This window comes from Myotis nattereri, assembly GCF_964212035.1.
Source record: "Myotis nattereri genome assembly, chromosome: 8".
Classification (NCBI taxonomy): Eukaryota; Metazoa; Chordata; class Mammalia; order Chiroptera; family Vespertilionidae; genus Myotis; species Myotis nattereri.
Genome location: NC_138083.1, coordinates 61889491 through 61909288, shown reverse-complemented (window position 1 = coordinate 61909288; position 19798 = coordinate 61889491). Strand labels below are relative to the sequence as shown.

The following is a 19798-nucleotide window of genomic DNA, read 5'->3' as shown; positions in this document are numbered from 1 at the left end:
GGTTAGTGGGGAGTGAGGGGAGGGTGTGGGGCTGGGGAGGTGGGAGCAGAGGGCAGCCCAGGCTGTGGGTGCAAGAGGGGAAGCTGCCACTCAACCTTTTAGCCCCAGGAGGCCCCTGTGTGCTGCAGGGCTGTGTCCTGAGAGGGCAAAGCTGGGTGGCCTGGCGAAGCCTCCTCCAGCGGCAGTTCTCTTTCTAGGTGGTCAGGGGCTCTGCTCAGAGGCTCAGGAGCGCGTGGCACAGCTGGGTGCTTCGCCGTGTGGCGGGCTCTGAGCTGGCCTAGAAGCCCAGAGCAGCCGTTGACTCAGCTCCCACTCTGGGCGCTTCTGAGTCTTTGCATCAGGGCATGGGTATCCGATGGGGGAACTCAGTCCTCAGCAGTTTCTGTCTGGTCTGCTTTCCAAGGCCGCTCGGAGAGATGCTACAGCAAAGCGACGTTCTGGCCTTCGTCATGTGTTCACTGATCCGCCTGCGTTTCTCTTCATTCTATGACTTAGCCGCAAACCTCCTGTCTCCCACGCGGGAGTGAGTGAAAGGAGGCCCAAACGCCCCGGGGTATGACTGCCAAGTCCAGACTATTCACAAGACACAGGCTCATTTTCAAAAAGGGAGAAAAAAAAAAGGGAAGAAAAGGACCCGTGTATTTTCTAGAACTCTGCCAGTTGCCAGGAAGTACCTGATTGAGTTGTCCAGATGCAGAAATTAAGACAGAGGTTGCTCAAGATCCAACAGCCAAGGAGCTGGTGGCTGTGGCTGGAACCCAGGAGGTTGGCTCTAGAGCCCAGACCCTCCAGGGAGGGCCTGTGGGACCTGTGGGCACAGCTAGTTCTGAGTTTAAGTCCTGCAGCGGCCCGGTTGGTGATGGTGCTACCTCAGGGAAGCCATGTCCCCACTAGCCCCAGCCTATCAGTTTCTTTGCCTGGAAATACACAGCCTCCCAGGATGGTTTTGGGGGAGGAAACGGTACAGCTGGCGAGGGCAAATGCCTCCAAACCATCCTTTTGACACCAGGAAGAAGGGGCAATTTTCAAAGTGTTCTTAATTAAGTTAGCCGCGGTAATTACATTTTCACTCTATTATTTATATTAACATAGAGGGAAAAGGGGCATCTTAATGTTGCTTTAATGAACCAAGAGACAGCCTCCACGGCCTGCCAAGCTGAGCATCTGCGCCCCTCGAGGCATCATCTTTGTTTACGGCCCAGCAGGCTGCTCTCCCAGCTCAGGGCCTGGGGGCCCAGCTCGGGGCCTGGGGGCCCAGCTCCGGGTCTGGGGGCCCATCTTGTTCATGAAAACAGCTGGAAGAGCCCAGAGTCCATGCTGGCATGGCTGCCCTGATGCAGCAATGAAGAGCAATTTCTTTCTAAGCCTGCCCATTGCAGTTAGTTATGCCAATTAACATGTTATTTACCACAATTTTTACTTTTTCCATGTGAAATCTCTTTCTGGTGGATAGGATTTCTTACATCTGATGCCCATAGCATCTGGATTTTACATTTGCATGGCTCTTGTATTACCCTCCACACCTTCCCATTTATGTGGTAGCACATCCTTGGAAACCCTTACTGTCAGCCCGGGGCGGGGGTTGGGGGGGGGTGGGGTGGCGAGGGAATGCAGGCGGGAAGGGGCTGGCCAGGCAGGCCCCGGGGGCTGGGGCAGTTCAGCTTCATTTCCATCTGACAGGGGCCAGGGCTTTGGAACAGTCTCTGCTCTGTAATGGGAGGAGAAAGTGGAGCTAATCGCCGCCTGTTCTTTTCCCAAACGCACTTTATAAGCACCGAAGACATCGAGTTTCTGAGATCACCTGTGCGTTATTTAAATGGCGCACTGAGATTTCTACAACCAGAGAGGGCTGAGGAGGCTGCTCCGTTTCCTCTTACGTGAGGGTGTTAAATGGTTGCCCCCCACCCCCCACCCCCTCCCGCCACCCCCATCACTAGCACATGATTAGGCAATCATAATAGAATGGCTCTGATAAGCTGCCTCTTTATTTAGTGGGTTCCAGCTCAGCACTAGCACAGCAACAAAAACTGGAAGTTCAAGGTGGGGTCAGAGGCAGGGATCTGGACCAGCCCTTTCCTTGCCGAAGCTCCCCCACCCTTCCTGAAGAGGGGAGGCATGGGGGAGAAGGCCCACAGAGATGGGAAGCATTCGCCATAAGGCCTATCATCCAGTCTATTGAGGGCTGATGCTCCCATCTGCTGCCCCACGTGGATGTTTCCTGAGGGATGACATCCCAGAGAGCCACAGTGAGGGCCGGGAGCTGTGGGCCGCAGTGAGTGGAAGGATCGGGCTGGCCGGCCAGCACGGCTTAGAGTTCACACAAGCGAATGTTCTGTCACTGTGCTACGGGTCACCTGCCTTTGTCACTTCATGCTGCTGAGAAAAAACACAAACACTCTGATTCCCATTTGAAATCTTAGGAAGGCACACCTAAAACCCACGGGAGTTATCGCCGAGAGGAAATCTAAGGCCAGGGTTTCCTCCCCTCCCCTCCCCTCCCCTCCCCTCCCCTCCCCTCCCCTCCCCTCTCCTCCCCTCCCCTCCCCTCCTCTCCAAACATTTATCAGGTACCCCCTTGGTGTTACCTTAATTACTTGATGTTCAGTTTCCTGAAAATGATTTTTTAAAAACATACATGTTCCTCAGTTTTTTTAGTTGTTTCAGTTAGGAGGATAAATATGGTCTTTGTTAGTCCACGTCTGGGACTGGAAGTCACTCAGAGAATGAACTGGACATTTTCATAAATTCCAAGAGCAAGGCTGGCAGGAATAAAGCAGAGAAAGCTGGCAGCTGATGAGATGGACATTCCCAGCTGTAAGACGGCTCCGTAACTGAACCTGGGAGGACCTGCTGCCCCTGGGGAAAGCGCCCTGCAGTTCCTGGCACAGAACCGGCGTTTGATAAGGTTGTCCCATCAGCTACTGGTCATCATTTAACATAGCCGGGAGCTCACTTACTCATGTCGGAAGTCCACTGCAGTGTCTCCCTCCATCAGAGGTCCGGCCAGGCCCTTGAGCGGAGCAGAGCAGAGCAGGCTGCCCTTCGGTGATTTCCCTTCCCGGGAACTGTTTAGCTCAGTGCTCTGCTTAAGGGCACTCGGATCCCATAACCCTTTAAAAAGTGTTCTCAGCAAGTTTCAGGTGTGAATGAGGCTTGGTGAGGACAGATACCTCCCCAGTGAACAGGTGAAAGAGAGGAGGAGAGGTGGCTCCGGCTCAGAAAGCCTCCCAGGCCTGGCCCAGCGCGCCCCCTCCCCTCCCCCCGCAACTGCCTGCCCACCAGGTGAGAACTCATGGCCCCGGCAGACTCTGGGGTTGTGTTTCCTCAGCACCAGGGGAGGCTCCCAGGATGGGCCTTGGTTTCTCCCTGCCAACAGTTCTGTCCCCAAAATTTCAACTCAACCTGCTCCAGGCAACAGTTTCCACGTACACTCTCTCTGCCAGTGACCTGGAGTGACCGGAGCTGCTCCACCGCCTGGGCGCCGGACACTAGCAATACACCACGACTGGTCACTGGTCTTTATTGAGTTGAGAATTCACACAAGGTAACATCATACAGTAAGCCATTTCCTGGGCTTAATAAAAATGATTGTCACTCACTGTGCTTCACAAAAATTTCTTTTAATGAATAAATAATTTGATGAAATCAAAAGTATTTACAATATAAACAAGTGGAAAAGCTTTCGATCTGTGAATCTGGTCGCTGAGCTTTGCATTTTGAGCTGAATTCCTCCCAAGCTTTTCCCTTAGAAACAATATAAATCTGATAGAAACAACAACTCATACAACATATCTTTGTTCATTATATGTTTATCTGTTAGTCTTGGAAAGCTACATAAGCTTATATTGTGCAACATGTTAAAATACAAATATTAACTAAAATAATATATTATCATAATGCCAGGTAGCATTCTCCACAGAACAAAAATGTACACTCAGCTGTAACAATAACAAAGGTTCACGGGTCACAAAATAATACCCCAAAAGGTACAAATTCCTTCGTAAGAATATAATTGTGCTCTTCCATGTACCAGCCGTCTATGCTGCACTAACAGGCGGACGCCTAGGAGCACAGTCTCGGACGACTGCAGGCCGTGTGTGCTTCCTGTCAGGCAGCAGCATCACTGGGAACTGGGCAGTGCAAGCAGTTTTATACATACTTCCTCGGGCTCTTAAAAAGAGCCAGTGCTGCAAAGCAAAATAAGCACATTGAGAGCCCTGATCTCATCTTCACAAATGCCTTGGACGCTCTCGGCTCTGTGGGACGAAAGGCCGGCTTGCAGAGCTGTGATGCCGTCAGCCGGAATTCAAGTACTCCAGGGCCACCTCGTAGCAGAACTTGTACTGGTCCTGGAAGACGGAAGGGAAAAATGTCAGCTCGGCAGCACCCGAATGCTGTTTCTAGTTAAGCAGTTATGCCAGATGAGGGGTTTCATTGGAAGATGTCAAACCGAGAAGGATTTGAATCAGAAATAAATGAGAAGGTCATGGTTCTGAACCACAAATATATCCACTGTTGGTAGATGTTCCCACGAGGCCCGATGAAAGGTATTTTGATATCCACACTCACTAGAATTCCTGGGAAGTTCTAGACAACTGGAACACACACACACACACACACACACACACACACGTTTGTCCATACACGTATGTTTACCTGTACATCAACATGCTGAGCACAAAGCATGGGAAGATCATGAGGTAGAAGGGAAGATAATGAGTGCTGGGGCAATGCCTCTTGACTTGCTCACAGAAGGCCCCCAGTTAATAAACGTGGCTTCACTCCTGGCCCAGCTTTCCCTTTGCTGTTCAGTCAGCTGGATTTCCTCTGTTTTATGAGGAGTTGTTACGTACCTCTTATGTACCAAGCACCTTGACCTGGGCTCTGACTTTGAGAAGTCCACGGTCCAGTGAGGAGGATGAGACAAGTGACCCATGACAAGCCCTGAGCCAGAGCTGAGCAGGGCCCTCCAATGTGGAAGGCAGGGTGGAAGTTCTTAGGGACGATCTGGCAAGAGGCAGTAGGTAATAGGAGGGAGAGAGTGACCGTGTAGAGCTGGGGTGGGTGTTAATGTGCCTTGGTTTGCCCAAGACCGAGCTGGTTTTTGCCTGGTGTTCTGGCATAAGCATTGTAGCGTTCTCTTCTACTCTCAAAAGCGTCCCGGTGTGAGTGATTATATGGTCATTCTAACTGGCAGTAAGACAGGCATTCCAGGTAGAGGCAACCGGATAAAGAAAGGCACTGGGAGGAAATGTTTGGTACCCTCTGGGAACCACATACCAGCTCTCAGTCAGGCAGTACCTTCATTTTTTTGAGCACAGCCTTCTCAGATCATGGACCTGAGGTCCTGGTCCACGCACGTGGGGCCTCAGGTGGCAGGGAGGGCATTCGGCTCCTGAGTGAGTGCGCTGTGCTGATGGATGCTCGCCTGGGTGTGGCCTCTGAACCGAGCAGAGGGACCCAGGGGTTGAGGATGCAGCAGCCCAGTGTCGGGGGCAGAAGGGCTCGGCAATTGTAAGGCTCTCTTTCCAGCTCAGTAAGAGGCAAACTTTTGTGAGTTGTGAGAGTCAGCGCCACTGTCTCATGGCTCAACACAATGGTCACAAACGAGGAGATGGGTCTTTCATTTGTGAGTTTGCCAAATTCATTAAAAATATATTTCTACCATTTTGTTTTGTTTTTTGGGTATGTGTCTCCTGATTAGTCACTGCAATTTCCTTTTCTTCACCTATTACTTGTTCTCTAAAGGCCCCACTAGTCCAATCTGTTTATTGGAAGACAAGGGCCAGCATACCAGTCTTTGGTGCAGAACCTGACATACAGATGGGGGAGTCACGTGTTGGTCTTCTGTGTAAATGATGACAAAGGGTTTAGCTGCACTTGATACAACTGAACAGACATTAAAGACTAGAGATCGGGGATTCCAAGGGGCAGCCCCAGTCCTCAGAGAGCTTACAATCCAGAGATCACTTCCATACACTGACGGTGCCGCAAGATCACACACCAACAGCAGCAACACCTACCAGGATGGCGCAACTAAAAGAGACAGGCGGGAACAAGCATTGGGGAGGACGTGGGCAAACTGGAGCCCTCACACTTTGCGGGTGGGCATGTAAACGGGCACAGCCACTTTGGAAAACAGTCTGGCAGCTCCTCAAAAGGTCATAGAATCACTCTATAGTCCCAAGGTATATACCCAAGGGAACTGAAAATAGTGTCTACATAAATACTTTGTGACTACATTTCAGGATTTGATACTTTTATTTTCAGAATATTTAAAAGAAATCACTTGAATTTCAAAATTCTGATGTTGGTAGATCACTGAGCTGACCTATTGGTTATAAAGTGCTCTAATAATTTTTCCCTTTTTTGTTGGTGTGTGTGTGTATGTGTGTGTATCACAGTGACCCCCGCTCTCCCCCACCCCCCAATCCTCCCAATAAAATTCTAAGAGATCCAGTTTCTTATTGGATAAAATATGATTTTGTACACACCTAATTGTGCAATTAACGTCAGTGCCTATTAATGAACCCATTCCTTTTAACACGAAAATGTTAAAATTTCTTTCATTTGAGTGGAAAATGTGGCTGCTGGCCTCCGGCCACACACCGGGAGGAAAAGGGACTTCGGGTCCTGTGGCCAAGGGGCTGCTGTGTAGGTCGCGGAGGATGCTCTGTAGGCATGACTGTAGTTTTCAAAACGAATTCTCTCTCGTCTTATCCCTCCTAACCGAGCTGTTATTCCCCACAGACTCTGTGACGAGGGCTTCTGAGTCTGTTATTCCCCACAGACTCTGTGACGAGGGCTTCTGAGTCATAAAAGTAAGAGGAATGAGGACAATCGTCATAAACTGTTGCGCCCCCTCCAGGCACCTCGGGAAACGCCTGAAATCTTCGCCCGTTGGAAGCTGATTACATCTGATCACCAGGTCCAGGCCTGTCTTCTACGGTCTCTCTCAACTCACTTGCTTTTGCACAGTAATTAAGCCACAGGAGTTACCCCTGTGCTTCAGGGGAAAATGTTTATGCCATGGTCCCCAGCTCCCCCGACTGGGGCGGCCTTGGCTGGCTTTGGGCATGAAGAAGGGATGTGAGTGGGGGTCCATCCTTGTGCAGGATGGTGCCAGGGAGACCCGCTATTCCTCTCCAAGACCTGACCCCACTTTCATTCCAGATCACATCTCTTGTTCCTAGGAAGAAAGGGAAATCGGAAGCGGCACCTAAAAGTCAGATTCTGTTTCAGAAGTCCCCACTCACTCTGAGGGCTCTGGGGCTGCCCTGCAGAGCCCGGGCTGTGCCTTTGTCACTCAGGCGGCCTGTGTCTGAGGAACTGGGGGCCCTACGGGCAGTCTGGCACTTCAAACACCCCACGCGCCTGCCTGCCCGGGGAGGTTCAAAGAGAGGAGTCGCTGGCTCATCTGCGGCAAAGCTTCCCTCCCTGGTGCTCCTGCTTTTTGAAACCGAGACCAGTTTCATAGTTTCAGTTGATCCTGTGCTGACAGACCCTTCAGGGCAGAAAGAATCCCGACCGATGCCTCTGCCAGGAGGGGACGTGGTCCCCAGGTCGGGTTCCCTGCTCCCCGGGTCCATGGGGCAACCAGCCACCGTGCCAAGGAGACCCCTCAATAAGGCAGCTGCGTGCCTGACAATGAACGGAAAGGGTCGCTACTCTCATCTACATCTTTAAAAATGCATGAGAACTTCCTTCCCACAGAGCCCCATGCAGTCTGTGTGGGTTCCCTAGTCAGCCCTGTGGGCATGTAGCCACAGCCTCCCCAGGTTCCAGAGGGCAGCGGGGCAGCCAGGATGGACGTGGGGCTGGGTGCAGAGCAGAAATGTCCAGTCACTTAGCAAATCCTTATCAGGCACCCCCTTGGAGCCAGGAGCCCTGCCTCAAGGAGATCAGAGTCTTGGGTAGAGAGGGGGCACAGGCATTCACAGATTCCCCCAAATGCGTCCTTAAGATGCAGGAAAACAGACCATATGGGGACTGACGAGGCCTTATGGAGAGGCTGCTGTCCAGGGCTGTGAGCCCCGGGCTGTGTGGCAATGGCAGGGCAGGCCTGAGAGAGGTGGTATGCCACTCAGACTGCCAGCCACAGCTGGTGGGGGCACCGCTCAGGGGCCTGAATGCACATCTCTGATTCCCCACCTGAGGCCTATACCCTCCACTCCCACACACACACACACACACACACACACACACACCCACCCTATACACACTCCCACAACTACACCCATACACACACTCCCACACCCTCATACACACACCTAGACCTCTACACACCCACACCCACACCCACACCCACACCTACATACACACACATACACCTACATATACACATGTGCACATATATCTATACATACCACATACCTATATCCACATACACACACCCACACATATTCCCATGTATACACACCCCCACCTATATACCTACACATACCCCACAGCTATTATCTCTATACACACACCTATATATCCACACATATACCTCTATACGCCCTACACCTACACCCACATATACACTAATACACACCCACATCTACACACTCAAATACGCCTCTACCTACACACACAGCCACACACCTATATTCCTACACATGCATAGCCCTTCACGTACCCATACCCACACATTCACATCCACACATCCACCTACATTCACACCTCCACACCCCACCTTTCAAATAGTCTGCACATTTTACACAAGTTCACAGCACAGTGTAATATGTATTACACTGGAGAGGAAAGTGGGCTGAGCCTGGGTGGCCAGCTCTGCATTACAGGTGGGGAGATACTGGCAGATGTGGTCCAAACAGGAGCTGGGGAGCTGGGCCTGGGCAGGCAGCCTGCTGGGCAGGAAAAGGAAGCCTGTCACCCAGCTGAGCCCTGCTTCTCGCCTGCAGGACTTTAGAATCCCCAGGCCCCAAGCCCATTGGATCAGAGTGTGTGTGTGTGTGTGTGTGTGGGGGGGGGGGGGGCGCTGAGGGATTGGAATGTCTAAAGCTCCCCTTAAAGAGACTAGAATGGTGGTTGCCAGAGGCTGAGGGGAGGGGGGAATGGGGTGTTCTTGGTCAAGGGTATAAACTTTCAGTTATAAGAAATTTGAGAATAGTTAGTTTGAGAACAGTACTACATACTTGAAAATTACTGAGACTAGGTAGAGCCTAAGTCTTCTCACCACACACACACACACACACACACACACACACACTGTGTTAACTATGTGTCAGTTGCCTTGATCTTGGTAACTTTGGCCAAAGTTCCCACCACATCCCAGGCGATAATATGTATCTCTAGGCAAGATCTGTCCCTGGAGGCTGTTTTTTGCTAAAACAGAGCCCTAGAAACTTCAAAAGCCAAGTGAGGAGGACAAAGGTGAGAGGGAAGCTACTCACTGAAGCACCGGTTTTCCCACAACTATCAGGGCCTCAAAGGAGCTCATTCTTCAGGCTGTGGGTCCCACCTGCCCCTGGGACCCAGGCCTTTGGTTAGGACTGGAGGCTGGTGAAGGGACAGATAACTTAAGGCTGGGCTGAAGAGGGGGTGAGGGAAAAGCATCCGGCTCCCGTTGGGTAAAACACACACCTAACTTTGTGTTATAAATTATTTTGCTTCCTTGCAATCACTTGGCTTTTCTCCAGGGCCCCAAAACTAAAAATTTGAAGAAATAAATCTTTCAGGGCTTCCTAGATCTCTCTTCAAAGTGCCATGCTTCAAAGCAGATGGATGGATTTTCGAGCTTAGAAGCAATTTGGAAAAATCAGAGCCTCAAAGGGAGGTAGAGATGGACTCCCCTCTTCACACTCATCCCACGCAAGCAGGGAGGGGGTGGCGGTTCTGAACGGAGGGGACCACTGTGAGTTTCAGCCTCTGCATGTGATACATGAGCTGGTCTAGGGGGGCCCAGGCCAAGGCCCTCCTGACCCCATCCACCTGGACCCCCCACCCACCTGGCTCCCTGGGCCAGCACAAGTGCGCTCCAAAGCTTTCTGGCGCACACACCACCATCCTATGAAGATGCAGTTAACACATTTCGTACCGCTCAGGAGTTTGCTCGTGTTTCGCGCGCCATCTGTTAAGGACCGCTCACGAGTGTTCTCGTTTTTCACGCCCATGGAAAAAGGAGCGAATCTAGATGCTTATGAAAATTTTGTTTGGTCCCTCTTTGTAGAGGAAAATGTTTTACACAGTACCATACGTTAAAAAAGTACTAGGAACTTTAATTGTTTAATTGTTTTCGTAAATAAAAATGTTATAATTATCGAAAAACAACACCTAAAGTGCATTATGATGATTTAATAACGTGCAGTTTGCCCCAAAACGTGCGGTCCCTGGCGTATGTCTTAGAGATTTCTATGTGGTATGCAATGTGTTAAGAAGACTCCGCACTCCGTACTTCTCAACTGCCGGCACAACAGCTAGTGCTTAGGAGCAACTTGGGTCTCAGACGGCCTTTTATGCCCCAAAGCATTGTACCAGATTTTATCACCCTGACCTGAATTAATCCCCTTAGCCAATATATACACAGGTACAAGGACCAAACTAACAGAAACTGCACTTAAAGGCAAAAACAAACAAATGACAAGAGCCCTTATTTAACGCAGGAAGCTTCAAGCCCACTGCAAAGAGCACTGTGACATTTTTTTGCCCATCACCAGATATTACTTTGCGAACATTCACTGTGACAAACTTATCAGACATTTTTCTCAGGAAATTGCAAAACTTTCCTGTGTTTCTCAGCCCCTGACTGTATCCTAAAGCTGGTCCTGACCCTCTGAGTTCTGGGCACGCAAGGATCCTGTTTTCTCTAGTCTAATTTCACCCAATGACAGAAACCGCGAAGCAGTGCATTGGGGTCAGTAGCTCCCTTCTGGTCCAACCACCCAGGTCTCCATTCATTTCGTGGAGAAGCACCACTGGTTTGGGAAAAGCCACGTTGTTTCTGCCCATAAAAACGTGTGAGTGATGGACGCTGCGGCCAGAGCTCTTAGCGGAAAGGCCCACCCCAATGCTCTGCTTACTGCAGGCTGCACAGAGAGGGAAATGACTTTTTTTTTTTTTTAAAAAAAAGCAAGATCAGCTTTGCCCAGGTACCAACCAAAGTTTGGAAGCTACACATCTGTCCGTGAATCAGGGAGGTAAATACAAAATGAAGGCACAGAAAATTTTAATTTATGCGTTTGTTTTCAGCCTCTGTCAGTCTTCTTATCTGGCTTAAATCCAGGCCACTCCCGCCTGCCCGCCTGCCCTTTTATCACTTGCTTCCCAGGAGACTGAGAATTCAGTGGTGGGAGAACCCTACCATTCCCTCTGATTCTCGTGACTATGGGCAAACTCCTCAGCCTCTCGGCCCCTCCCCAGGAGATCTGCGACCTGTGAAAGGCACCAGGAGTGTCACACACTAGCTTCTAGCCGCCACTTCCGGCTTCTCACCCAACACTTGCACATAACTACCTCAGGCAGGCTGCTGGCTGCCCCATGCCCTGTGGACACCGACACCATCAAGAACCACCCTTCGCAGTTTCCAAACACTTTCACGTACAGCATCACATGGGATCCCGTCACTAAGCCAGTACCATCCCTCGTTTACCCAACGCAGACCCAAGAGAGTGAAGTGCCTTCTTTGCCCAAGGAGCACTTACATCGACAAGTGAGACACTCTACTGTTTCTCTTCAGAGCATAAAAATTGACAAGTTGTCTGAGGTCACAACTTGAATTAGTAGCAGAGCTGAGACTAGAATTTGGGTTTTCATGGGCTTCCCCCAGGGCAGGAATGAGAGGGGGGGCAGTGGGAGGACACAGTCCTTTTCCCACAGAAGCCAATGCGATGCCTTCTGATGGCTGTGTGGGCCCACACCTGGCCGAACAGGTGGCCTTGTACCAAATCCCCTGTCCAGCACCATGCTTCTTGGAAACAGAACAGCTCATTAAACACGGGACACACATCTGGGGGGAGCAGATGCTCTGGGGAGTGACTTGGACTCGTCCTAGGTTCAGTGTCACAGGTCACTGTCATTACCCAGCCTCGTCATTACTGCTGTCATGACTGGGGACCGCGGCTACTTCCTCAACCTTATTGTAAATCTCAACTCTCTCTTCAGTCTCTTTATGATAGTTAAAATGTTAACCCCACCGCGCCAGCGCTGTGGCCGTCCCTTCCTCCCTCTCCCCAGGCGGTTCTCCCCACTTCGGGATTAGTCCTACTTTTCCTCCAGATCCTGCTTGTGCCCACAGAGGAGTACAAAGCCCTAACCTGAAAGCTCCCTCCTGTAAGCTGTTGGGCTATTCTTGAGTCACAGTGGTTGGCATTTCAACAGCTCCACACACAAAAAAGAGATTTTATGAAACACTACGAGAATAATTGCACAGAGTCCTTTGTTTCTCAACTCCTCTAATCCTTTCCGCAGCGATGGCCACCATAATTAAGTGCAATATTCTGGTGTCAAACTAAATTCACAGCTTTGATAAATATTAGGCGATTAAGCTATTTATAAGATATGCAATTTGAAAATCTGGCATTTCACGTGCTATGATTATTTCTTCTCCTGAAGACTAAGTGCTTAGCCACACGGAAGGCTCTGCCAGGAACGGGAATTAATAAGGATGATCACTTGTGAGTTTCAACTCTTTTCACATCTCAGACGCGTAGAGAGGAAGTCTCCTTGTGGCAAAGCAAAGTGAGGCAGAGGGAGCAAACCCCTTGCAATGGAGTGATTACAGGATGTTTTTGAAAACGAGCCTATTCCGTTGTGATCAGTTTCCCCGCAGACCTGAGCCGGGGAGTCCCCCCCACCCCTGGCTAACCCGCCCGCGGCAGCGCCCCCTGCGGGGCGGAGGCCTACCAGCAGGTCCACCATGTTGGGCTTGTTGTTCCGCAGCGTCTTCACCGCGTGGAACACGTCCACGGTCCGCTGGTGCCGCAGCATCTCGCACACGATGCTGATGGCGCAGAAGGTCCCGCTGCGGCCGCCCCCGTTCCTGCGAGGACAGAAGGCAGAGAGTTGGACCATGTCTGTCCTTACATCGCGCCCCTAAGCCGGAGAACCGGTGGTGGTGAAGCCTCCGGGCTGGGACCCGCCGCCTGGCCCAGCCTTCTAATGAGCGCGGACACAGCTCTGCGCTGTGCTGGGGGCCATGAACTGGGGCACGCTGTTCTCCCGTCACCCCGGCCCTAGATTACATAATGTAATACAGCACCTCATCAATTTCTATAAGGAGGGCCCACCTCGGAAATTTTTCAGTGAGCACCTCAGTATCTCAGTTAAAACGTGACAGGTGTGGGTCCTACTCAAAGATGGAATTGGCCTTATAAATACCCATTAGTATTTCATTATTTACCTCTAAAACATAAGGGCTCTTTTTAAATAAAGCTTCTTTTTAAATAAAACATTCTACTCAGAGAGAGGTGCCTCTTCTCCCCCGTTTAAAATTGTTATTTAGCTTATTTATTTTTATCATTTGTCAGTTTAGACTTATTAATTCTATTTTATGAGCTAAAATCCAGTAGTATAGATATTTTGTTGCTGAAATTGTTCCAGCTCAGGCCATTAGCCGCTCCATCAGATTGCTTCCGCGTTCATTTGACAGCTTCTGTCCTTTTTTTTTAGTATGTCCTTACTTTCTGCAACCACAGACATTCCAGACTCGTTCTCTATGGTCCCTGTTCCAGCTCTAGAATCAACCAATCTAGGGATCTTTTTAAAAATAAACACAGTATCATTATCACAGCTAATATTAATACACATTACTGTTTTAATGTAGTCAAGTTTCTAGTCACTGTTTAAATTTCTCAGGTTGTTTCTGATATTTTCTTATAGTTTCCGTTTCAAATCTACAGCCAGCAAAGTCCACACATTGCATTTGGTCGAAATGTCTTGCAAGTTTATTTTAATCAATAGGCTTCTCTTCTCTTCTCTTCTCTTCTCTTCTCTTCTCTTCTCTTCTCTTCTCTTCTCTTCTCTTCTCTTCTCTTCTCTTCTCTTCTCTTCTCTTCTCTCTCCCCTCCCCTCCCTCCCCTCCCTCCCCTCCTCCTCCTCCTCCTCCTTCCTCCTCCTCCTCCTCCTCCTCCTCCTCCTCCTCCTCCTCCTCCTCCTCCTCCTCCTCCTTCCTCCTCCTCCTTCCTCCTCCTCCTCCTCCTCCTCCTCCTCCTCCTCCTCCTCCTCCTCCTCCTCCTCCTCCTCCTCCTCCTTCTTCTTCTTCTTCTTCTTCTTCTCTCTCTCTCTCTCTCTCTCTCTCTCTCTCTCTCTCTCTCTCCTTGGTAATTTATTTTTCGAGGAAATAGGGTTATTTTTCTGTAGAGAGCACATGTTCTGGGTTGTTCTTATTCATTGTGTCTCTGAATATAATTTAACATGTTACTCTCTAGTCCTGTATTTCCTATAAATTGGGAGTTAGCTCCCGAGTTCCATAAAAATTTAAATTTTTTTGGATAAGGATACCTTATAAGTGTACTGTCATTAGGAAGTAGGCACAGATATAAAAATTGTTCCTTATTTTGTGATTTTAAGATTAATCATTGTGTTCAAATGTCAGCTTGATCAGTCCATCACTAAGTTTCAAAGCAGTTTTTAAAATAAAGTATAACATACCTTAAATTAAGTCCATGAATGTTAAGTATATATATCAGTTAATTTTTGCAAATGCATATGCCATGTAAACACCATTCAGATAAAAATACAGACTATGATCAGCCCCTGAGATCTCCCTCTTACTCCGTCCTGTCAATGCCATCAATACTCCAAAGATAATCTTCTGTTCTTACTTCTAACATAAAAAATTTCTTTTGGCCCTGTTCGGTGTGGCTGCTGGTTAAGCATCGTCTTGTGCACTGAAAGATCACCAGTTTAATTCCTGGTCAGGGCACATACCCATGTTGCAGATTCGATCCCCTGTCTGGGTGTGTGTGCGAAGCAACCAATTGATATTTCTCTCTCTCTCCTTCTCTAAAATCAATAAAAGCATATTTAAAAATTTTCTTTTGTCTGTTTTTGAATTCTGTATAAGTGGAATCATACAGTATATATACTCTTGAGTCTTGCTTATTTCACTTAATATTATCTGAGAGAATCATCCAGATTGTATCAGTAATTTATTTTACGTTGCTTAAAATAATTACATTGAATGGATATACTACTGTATAATTTATTTCTCTGACAGCTGATGAGTGTTTGTCTGTTTCTAGTTTCCGGTACTATGAATACATCTGCTGTAAACATGTCTCATGGTGCATACATGACTCACTTCTGTAGTCATATGCCTAGGAGCAGGAGAACTCAGAGAATGTATGTGCATTTAGCTTTCATTAACAGCTCCAAAACGGCTGTAGCATATTTACCTCCTACGAACAGCGTATGGGAGTTCCAGTTACTCCACAGCTCCACCGACACTTGGTATTATCATTTATGTGTTGTCTTCTAAATTCTAGCCATTCTGTTGAGTATGTACTGCCATCCGACTCTGATTTTAATGTGTATTTTCTTGAAAACAAATGGCACTGAAGACCTGTTCCATGCTTATCAGCCACTTGGACATTCTTTTTTTTTTTTTTTTAAATCAAGTTTTTGTCAAGTGTTATGCCCAAACAACTGGGTTGTCTAGCCTTTTCCTATTGACTTGCAGTGGTTCGTAGGCATTCTGGCTATGAGTCCTTTGGCAGATGGATGTATCACAAAACTCGTTACCAGCTCTGTGTCTTGCTTTTGCACTCTGCTTGGTGTCATAGGTGAACTTAAATACTTAACTTTAATGAAATCCAACTCATCAATGTTTCCTTCATGGCTAGTGTTCTTTGTCCTGTGTAACACGTCTTTGGTAACCTCATGCTCATAACAATTTACTCCTGGAAATGTCATTGTTTTCTTTCCACATTTTGGTCTACAGTCCATCTGGAAATGATTTTTAGTGTGAGGGGAGAGAGACACCAGGTAGGCAGGCAGTCTTTCCCGCTGCCTTGCAGTAGGTAAGCTGTGAGATCTTTCTTGTATATCAGGTGACCCTGAGGTGTGGCTCAGTTCCTGGGTTTTCTCTTCTGCTCCATTAGTCTATTTTTCTGCCTTTGCACCGACACCACACGGCTTTTCCTCCATTAGCTTTTCACCCAGCGCTTTCAGCAGCTGTCGGCGACATTGTCTACACCCATCATTTTCATCGAGGATTGCAAAATGGTGATATCGTATATTTCTTCTGGTTTTATTAGCTGGGAGATATGTATAAAGAAAAAAAACCCCCTATTTGCTTATCGTGAGTATATGTGGCTTAAAGAACCATTCAATTTCACAGCCCCTGTAAGTCTGTCTTGGGCAGGGATGCTCTGCCCTCAGCCATTAGGTGGCGCTATATTATGCTAAAAAAATGTCCTTACCTCAGAAGAATAGCAGGGAGCTGTTGTGGTTCAAAGCATTCTTTGCTGGCTTATACTGGAGGGCACCAATTTAACCTAGTTTCTCACAACTGAAAGTCTTAGATTTAGATTTAAAAACCTAAACAACAATAAACATTCTCACCAGGCCTGGGTCTCTTGGCCACCCCAATGTTAAGAGAGCAAGAGGCAGCCCCATGGGAACCACAAGGACTTTATAATGGAGGAGAATGGCTCCCCGCCAAAAAATAAAGGTTTTTCTCACCGTAGAAGGGGAAGAAGGGGAAGAAACAACAGATGTCCACCACCGTCCACTACAGTTAAATAACAGCCCTCTGCTTTAGATGTCACATGGAGACGTGACATAACTGTTTAGTTCTAGGGCCACCGCTGTGTCCTGGAAGACTATAGTCGGTGGTTGTCTCTGAGGTACAGTGATGTAAGGGATCCTGTATCTTCCCCGCAGGCTTGTCTAGTGCCTCAGCTTCCCCCACTGTGACTTAGTCCTTTGAATTACAGCACTTGCCCTTGAAAGGAAGCTACTAATCAGATTTGGTGCCATGCATTATGCTCCTAGTTCTAGATGCTGGCAGACTTTAGATGCAGAAATGGATAGCTGCAAACTACTTTTAGTGTTTTTTTTTTTTTAACTTAATAGATATAATACAAACTCTAACTAAAATGTCAATTTTCCTTGCCAGGATTGTATTAACTCACACTGGTGACCCTCTGATCTTATTCTGATCAGAAGTTATTTCTGGACTTGAAAGAAATAAAAATGGGGATGTGAGTTGTTCATCATTCCTTTTGGCATTTTCTTGGTAGAGATGTTTTTAATGAACTGGGTCCATGAAAAGGAAGGAGAAAGTAGTAAAGGGTGATGGCTTATAAACAGCTTTTCAGGGCACAAAGGATTAGGGTTAAGTGTGGGTAGGTTCCTAAGATTCTTTCCAAGGGAATTCCGGTTTCCTACAGGCTGACATGCCACATTTTGACTTGAGAGGCAAGGTGGAGTTCTAAGTTGTCAGAAGGTCTCGTAGGGCCCTGAGTGGGGGTGGCATGGCATGAGATATGGGCACAAGCTTGTCATTTTAATGAGGGTTAGTGGGCCTAGAGTAAAACTTTATTTTCCCTTCAATTTGGAAGAGATCTCATTGCATACTTGTAATGACATTCCACTGAAAGGAGACATAAGCTTAACACTTTAAGTTTCCACAAATTCTCTAAACATTTTCCCTAATTGCCACGACTTTCTAATTGCCTGCTCCATTAAGCCAATTCCAGCTGGCTGATTAGCTACATGTCATCACCAATGAGGAAATGCAGGTGGAAGTGCTTTGAAAAGCATGGAAGTCTCTTTTCAGCAGCTCTTCATCTTGGCCGAATGTTAAAACTATGAGTTTAAAAACACACCAGTGTGTGGGCCCCACCCCCAGCGATTTTGATTTAATTTGGCTTGGGTGTGGCCAGGGCATAGAAATTTCCCAAATGACTCTCCATGAGCAGCTAAGGTTGGGAGTCACTGCTCTGTGGCAGAGGTTCTCCCATTTCAGCACCTGCTAAAACTGGTGGCCTGGAGACCTCACTTTGGAGACAATGGCTCTAACCAAATCTCCCCAATATCTATATTCCCAGGCCCAAACCAAAATAAAACAACAACAAAACTCTCTTAAAACCACAAAGAAAAAACCGACAGTTCCTTTGAAGTCTCTGACATGATTTCCAACAGAATCACCCACTATGCTAGTGTGATGGCAAGCTAGCCCTGATTTCTAGTATTTGCTGATTTCTGTGATGTAGACTCTTTCACATGGATGGTTTATCAAGTAACCAACAGTTTAGAAAGTCCAACCTGCTCAGAAAAGTCCCCCAAATGTTAACAACTGGTTCTCAAGAGTTGGTAGGAGCCCACTGGGCTAACCCACGTCTGTGTGTGTGTGTGTTTTGGGGGTGTGGGGTTCCCAATCACAAGTTCAGGGTTTGTTTTTATAGCAGTCACAGTCTGTGCAAGTGCAGAATCAAAACATGTGTATCTTGTTTTCTGCAAAGCAAACCAAACCTTCATCAAGTAGATCATCTCCTTTCACTCACATCTACTTATTTCTTCTCCAATTGTAGTGAAACAAGAGATAGTGAAATGGCAGGAAATGGAAGGTGGCTGGTCATTCCCGGATGCAGGGCTCTATCTCACACTTACAAGCAGTGCACAACCGTGCGGCCTTCCCCGCCATTGTATTCCTCCTGCCACTTGTCCACTTGGCGAATGAGCTTCAGGAAGGAGCGCTTGGACACCGGCGTGTCTCTGTACATCGGCCAGCCCAGGAACTGGAATTGCTGCACCATCCGATATCCATCTTGGGGCTGGAGAATCAGGCAATAGCCAGGGAGTGAAAAGAAAACAGGCATTATTTACTTTATTGAATTCCAGTGGGCAGGTTCCACCTACTTGGTCTTCTCATCAAAGCAGGGCGATATTAAAGGAGAGGCTAGCCTATAAATAACAGAGGAAGCTTCTACTGGCCTGAGAGTTATGAGTTTTAATATTGAGGTGTTATAAAAAACCAGGTGTTTGAAATGACAGACCAGACAAATAAAAGTGAAGCCGAAGGCTTACGATTTTGCAAAAGCCAAGTGAAAAATAACACACAACACGAACACTGACCACATTGTGTAGTAAATGGTAAGATGGCTCTACTTTAGGTAATTACAGGTAAATTAAAAGTAAAGGATAAATTACAATCAGGAGATGTTTGTGAGCTCAGGGTGTTACAGATTGCACTGCGTTTCCTGTGAATATAATATGATTTTGCTTATTGGTGTGAATCTTGCTGAGATATCAATAGTTAATTAGTCTTTAGTCATAGTTAAATAGAATTGCAGTATTCAAGAAAATGTTAGAAGAGGCAACAGTTTTAATCTGCCATGGCTACACCATGTGCACTACATGTTCCGTGGCCCCCAGCAGTCTTTGACACAGGTGGTCACGCTTTTCTCATTGACACACTTTCTTTGCCTGGCTGCTCCTTGTGCCTGACTGCTCTCTCCCCTCTGTGTTGGCCTCCCTTTCTCCCAGACCACTTGCTGATGGACCCCTGGCTCAGTCCTTGGATCCCTTTCTCTTTTGTCTCTCATTTGATGATTTCATGGCTTTAAATATTCCAATAGTCATCAATTCACATCTCCAGATCAGACCTCTGTCCTCATAGATGCAAATGCCAACTCAATATTTCCACTTAGGTGTCTAATGGTCATCTCAAACCTGATATGCTTCAAATTGAACTCCTGACTCTCTCTCCACATATGACCCCCATCCCTCCACCATCCCCCCGCCAACTGTCCTGTTTACACCCACCGTCTTCCCTAACTCGGTTTATGTCAATTCCATCATTCTAGTTCTCAGAACCAAAATCTAGAGAATCACCCTCAGCTCCCTAGGAGCC

The 19798-nt window shown here is 47.7% G+C and overlaps 1 protein-coding gene across 1 annotated transcript in view; it reads right to left on the bottom strand.

Moving 5' to 3' along the window:
- Positions 1-3601: 3601 nt before the first annotated feature.
- PTPRM (protein tyrosine phosphatase receptor type M) overlaps positions 3602-19798 on the bottom strand; it is a 482851-nt gene continuing 466654 nt past the window's right edge. The window contains exons 30-32 of the mRNA XM_081097861.1: positions 18556-18719; positions 12844-12979; positions 3602-4349 (exon numbers count right to left, since the gene is read on the bottom strand). Of these exons, the coding sequence (XP_080953987.1) occupies positions 4296-4349; positions 12844-12979; positions 18556-18719 (354 nt within the window). The 3' untranslated portion in view covers positions 3602-4295. The remainder of the gene's footprint in view (positions 4350-12843; positions 12980-18555; positions 18720-19798) is intronic.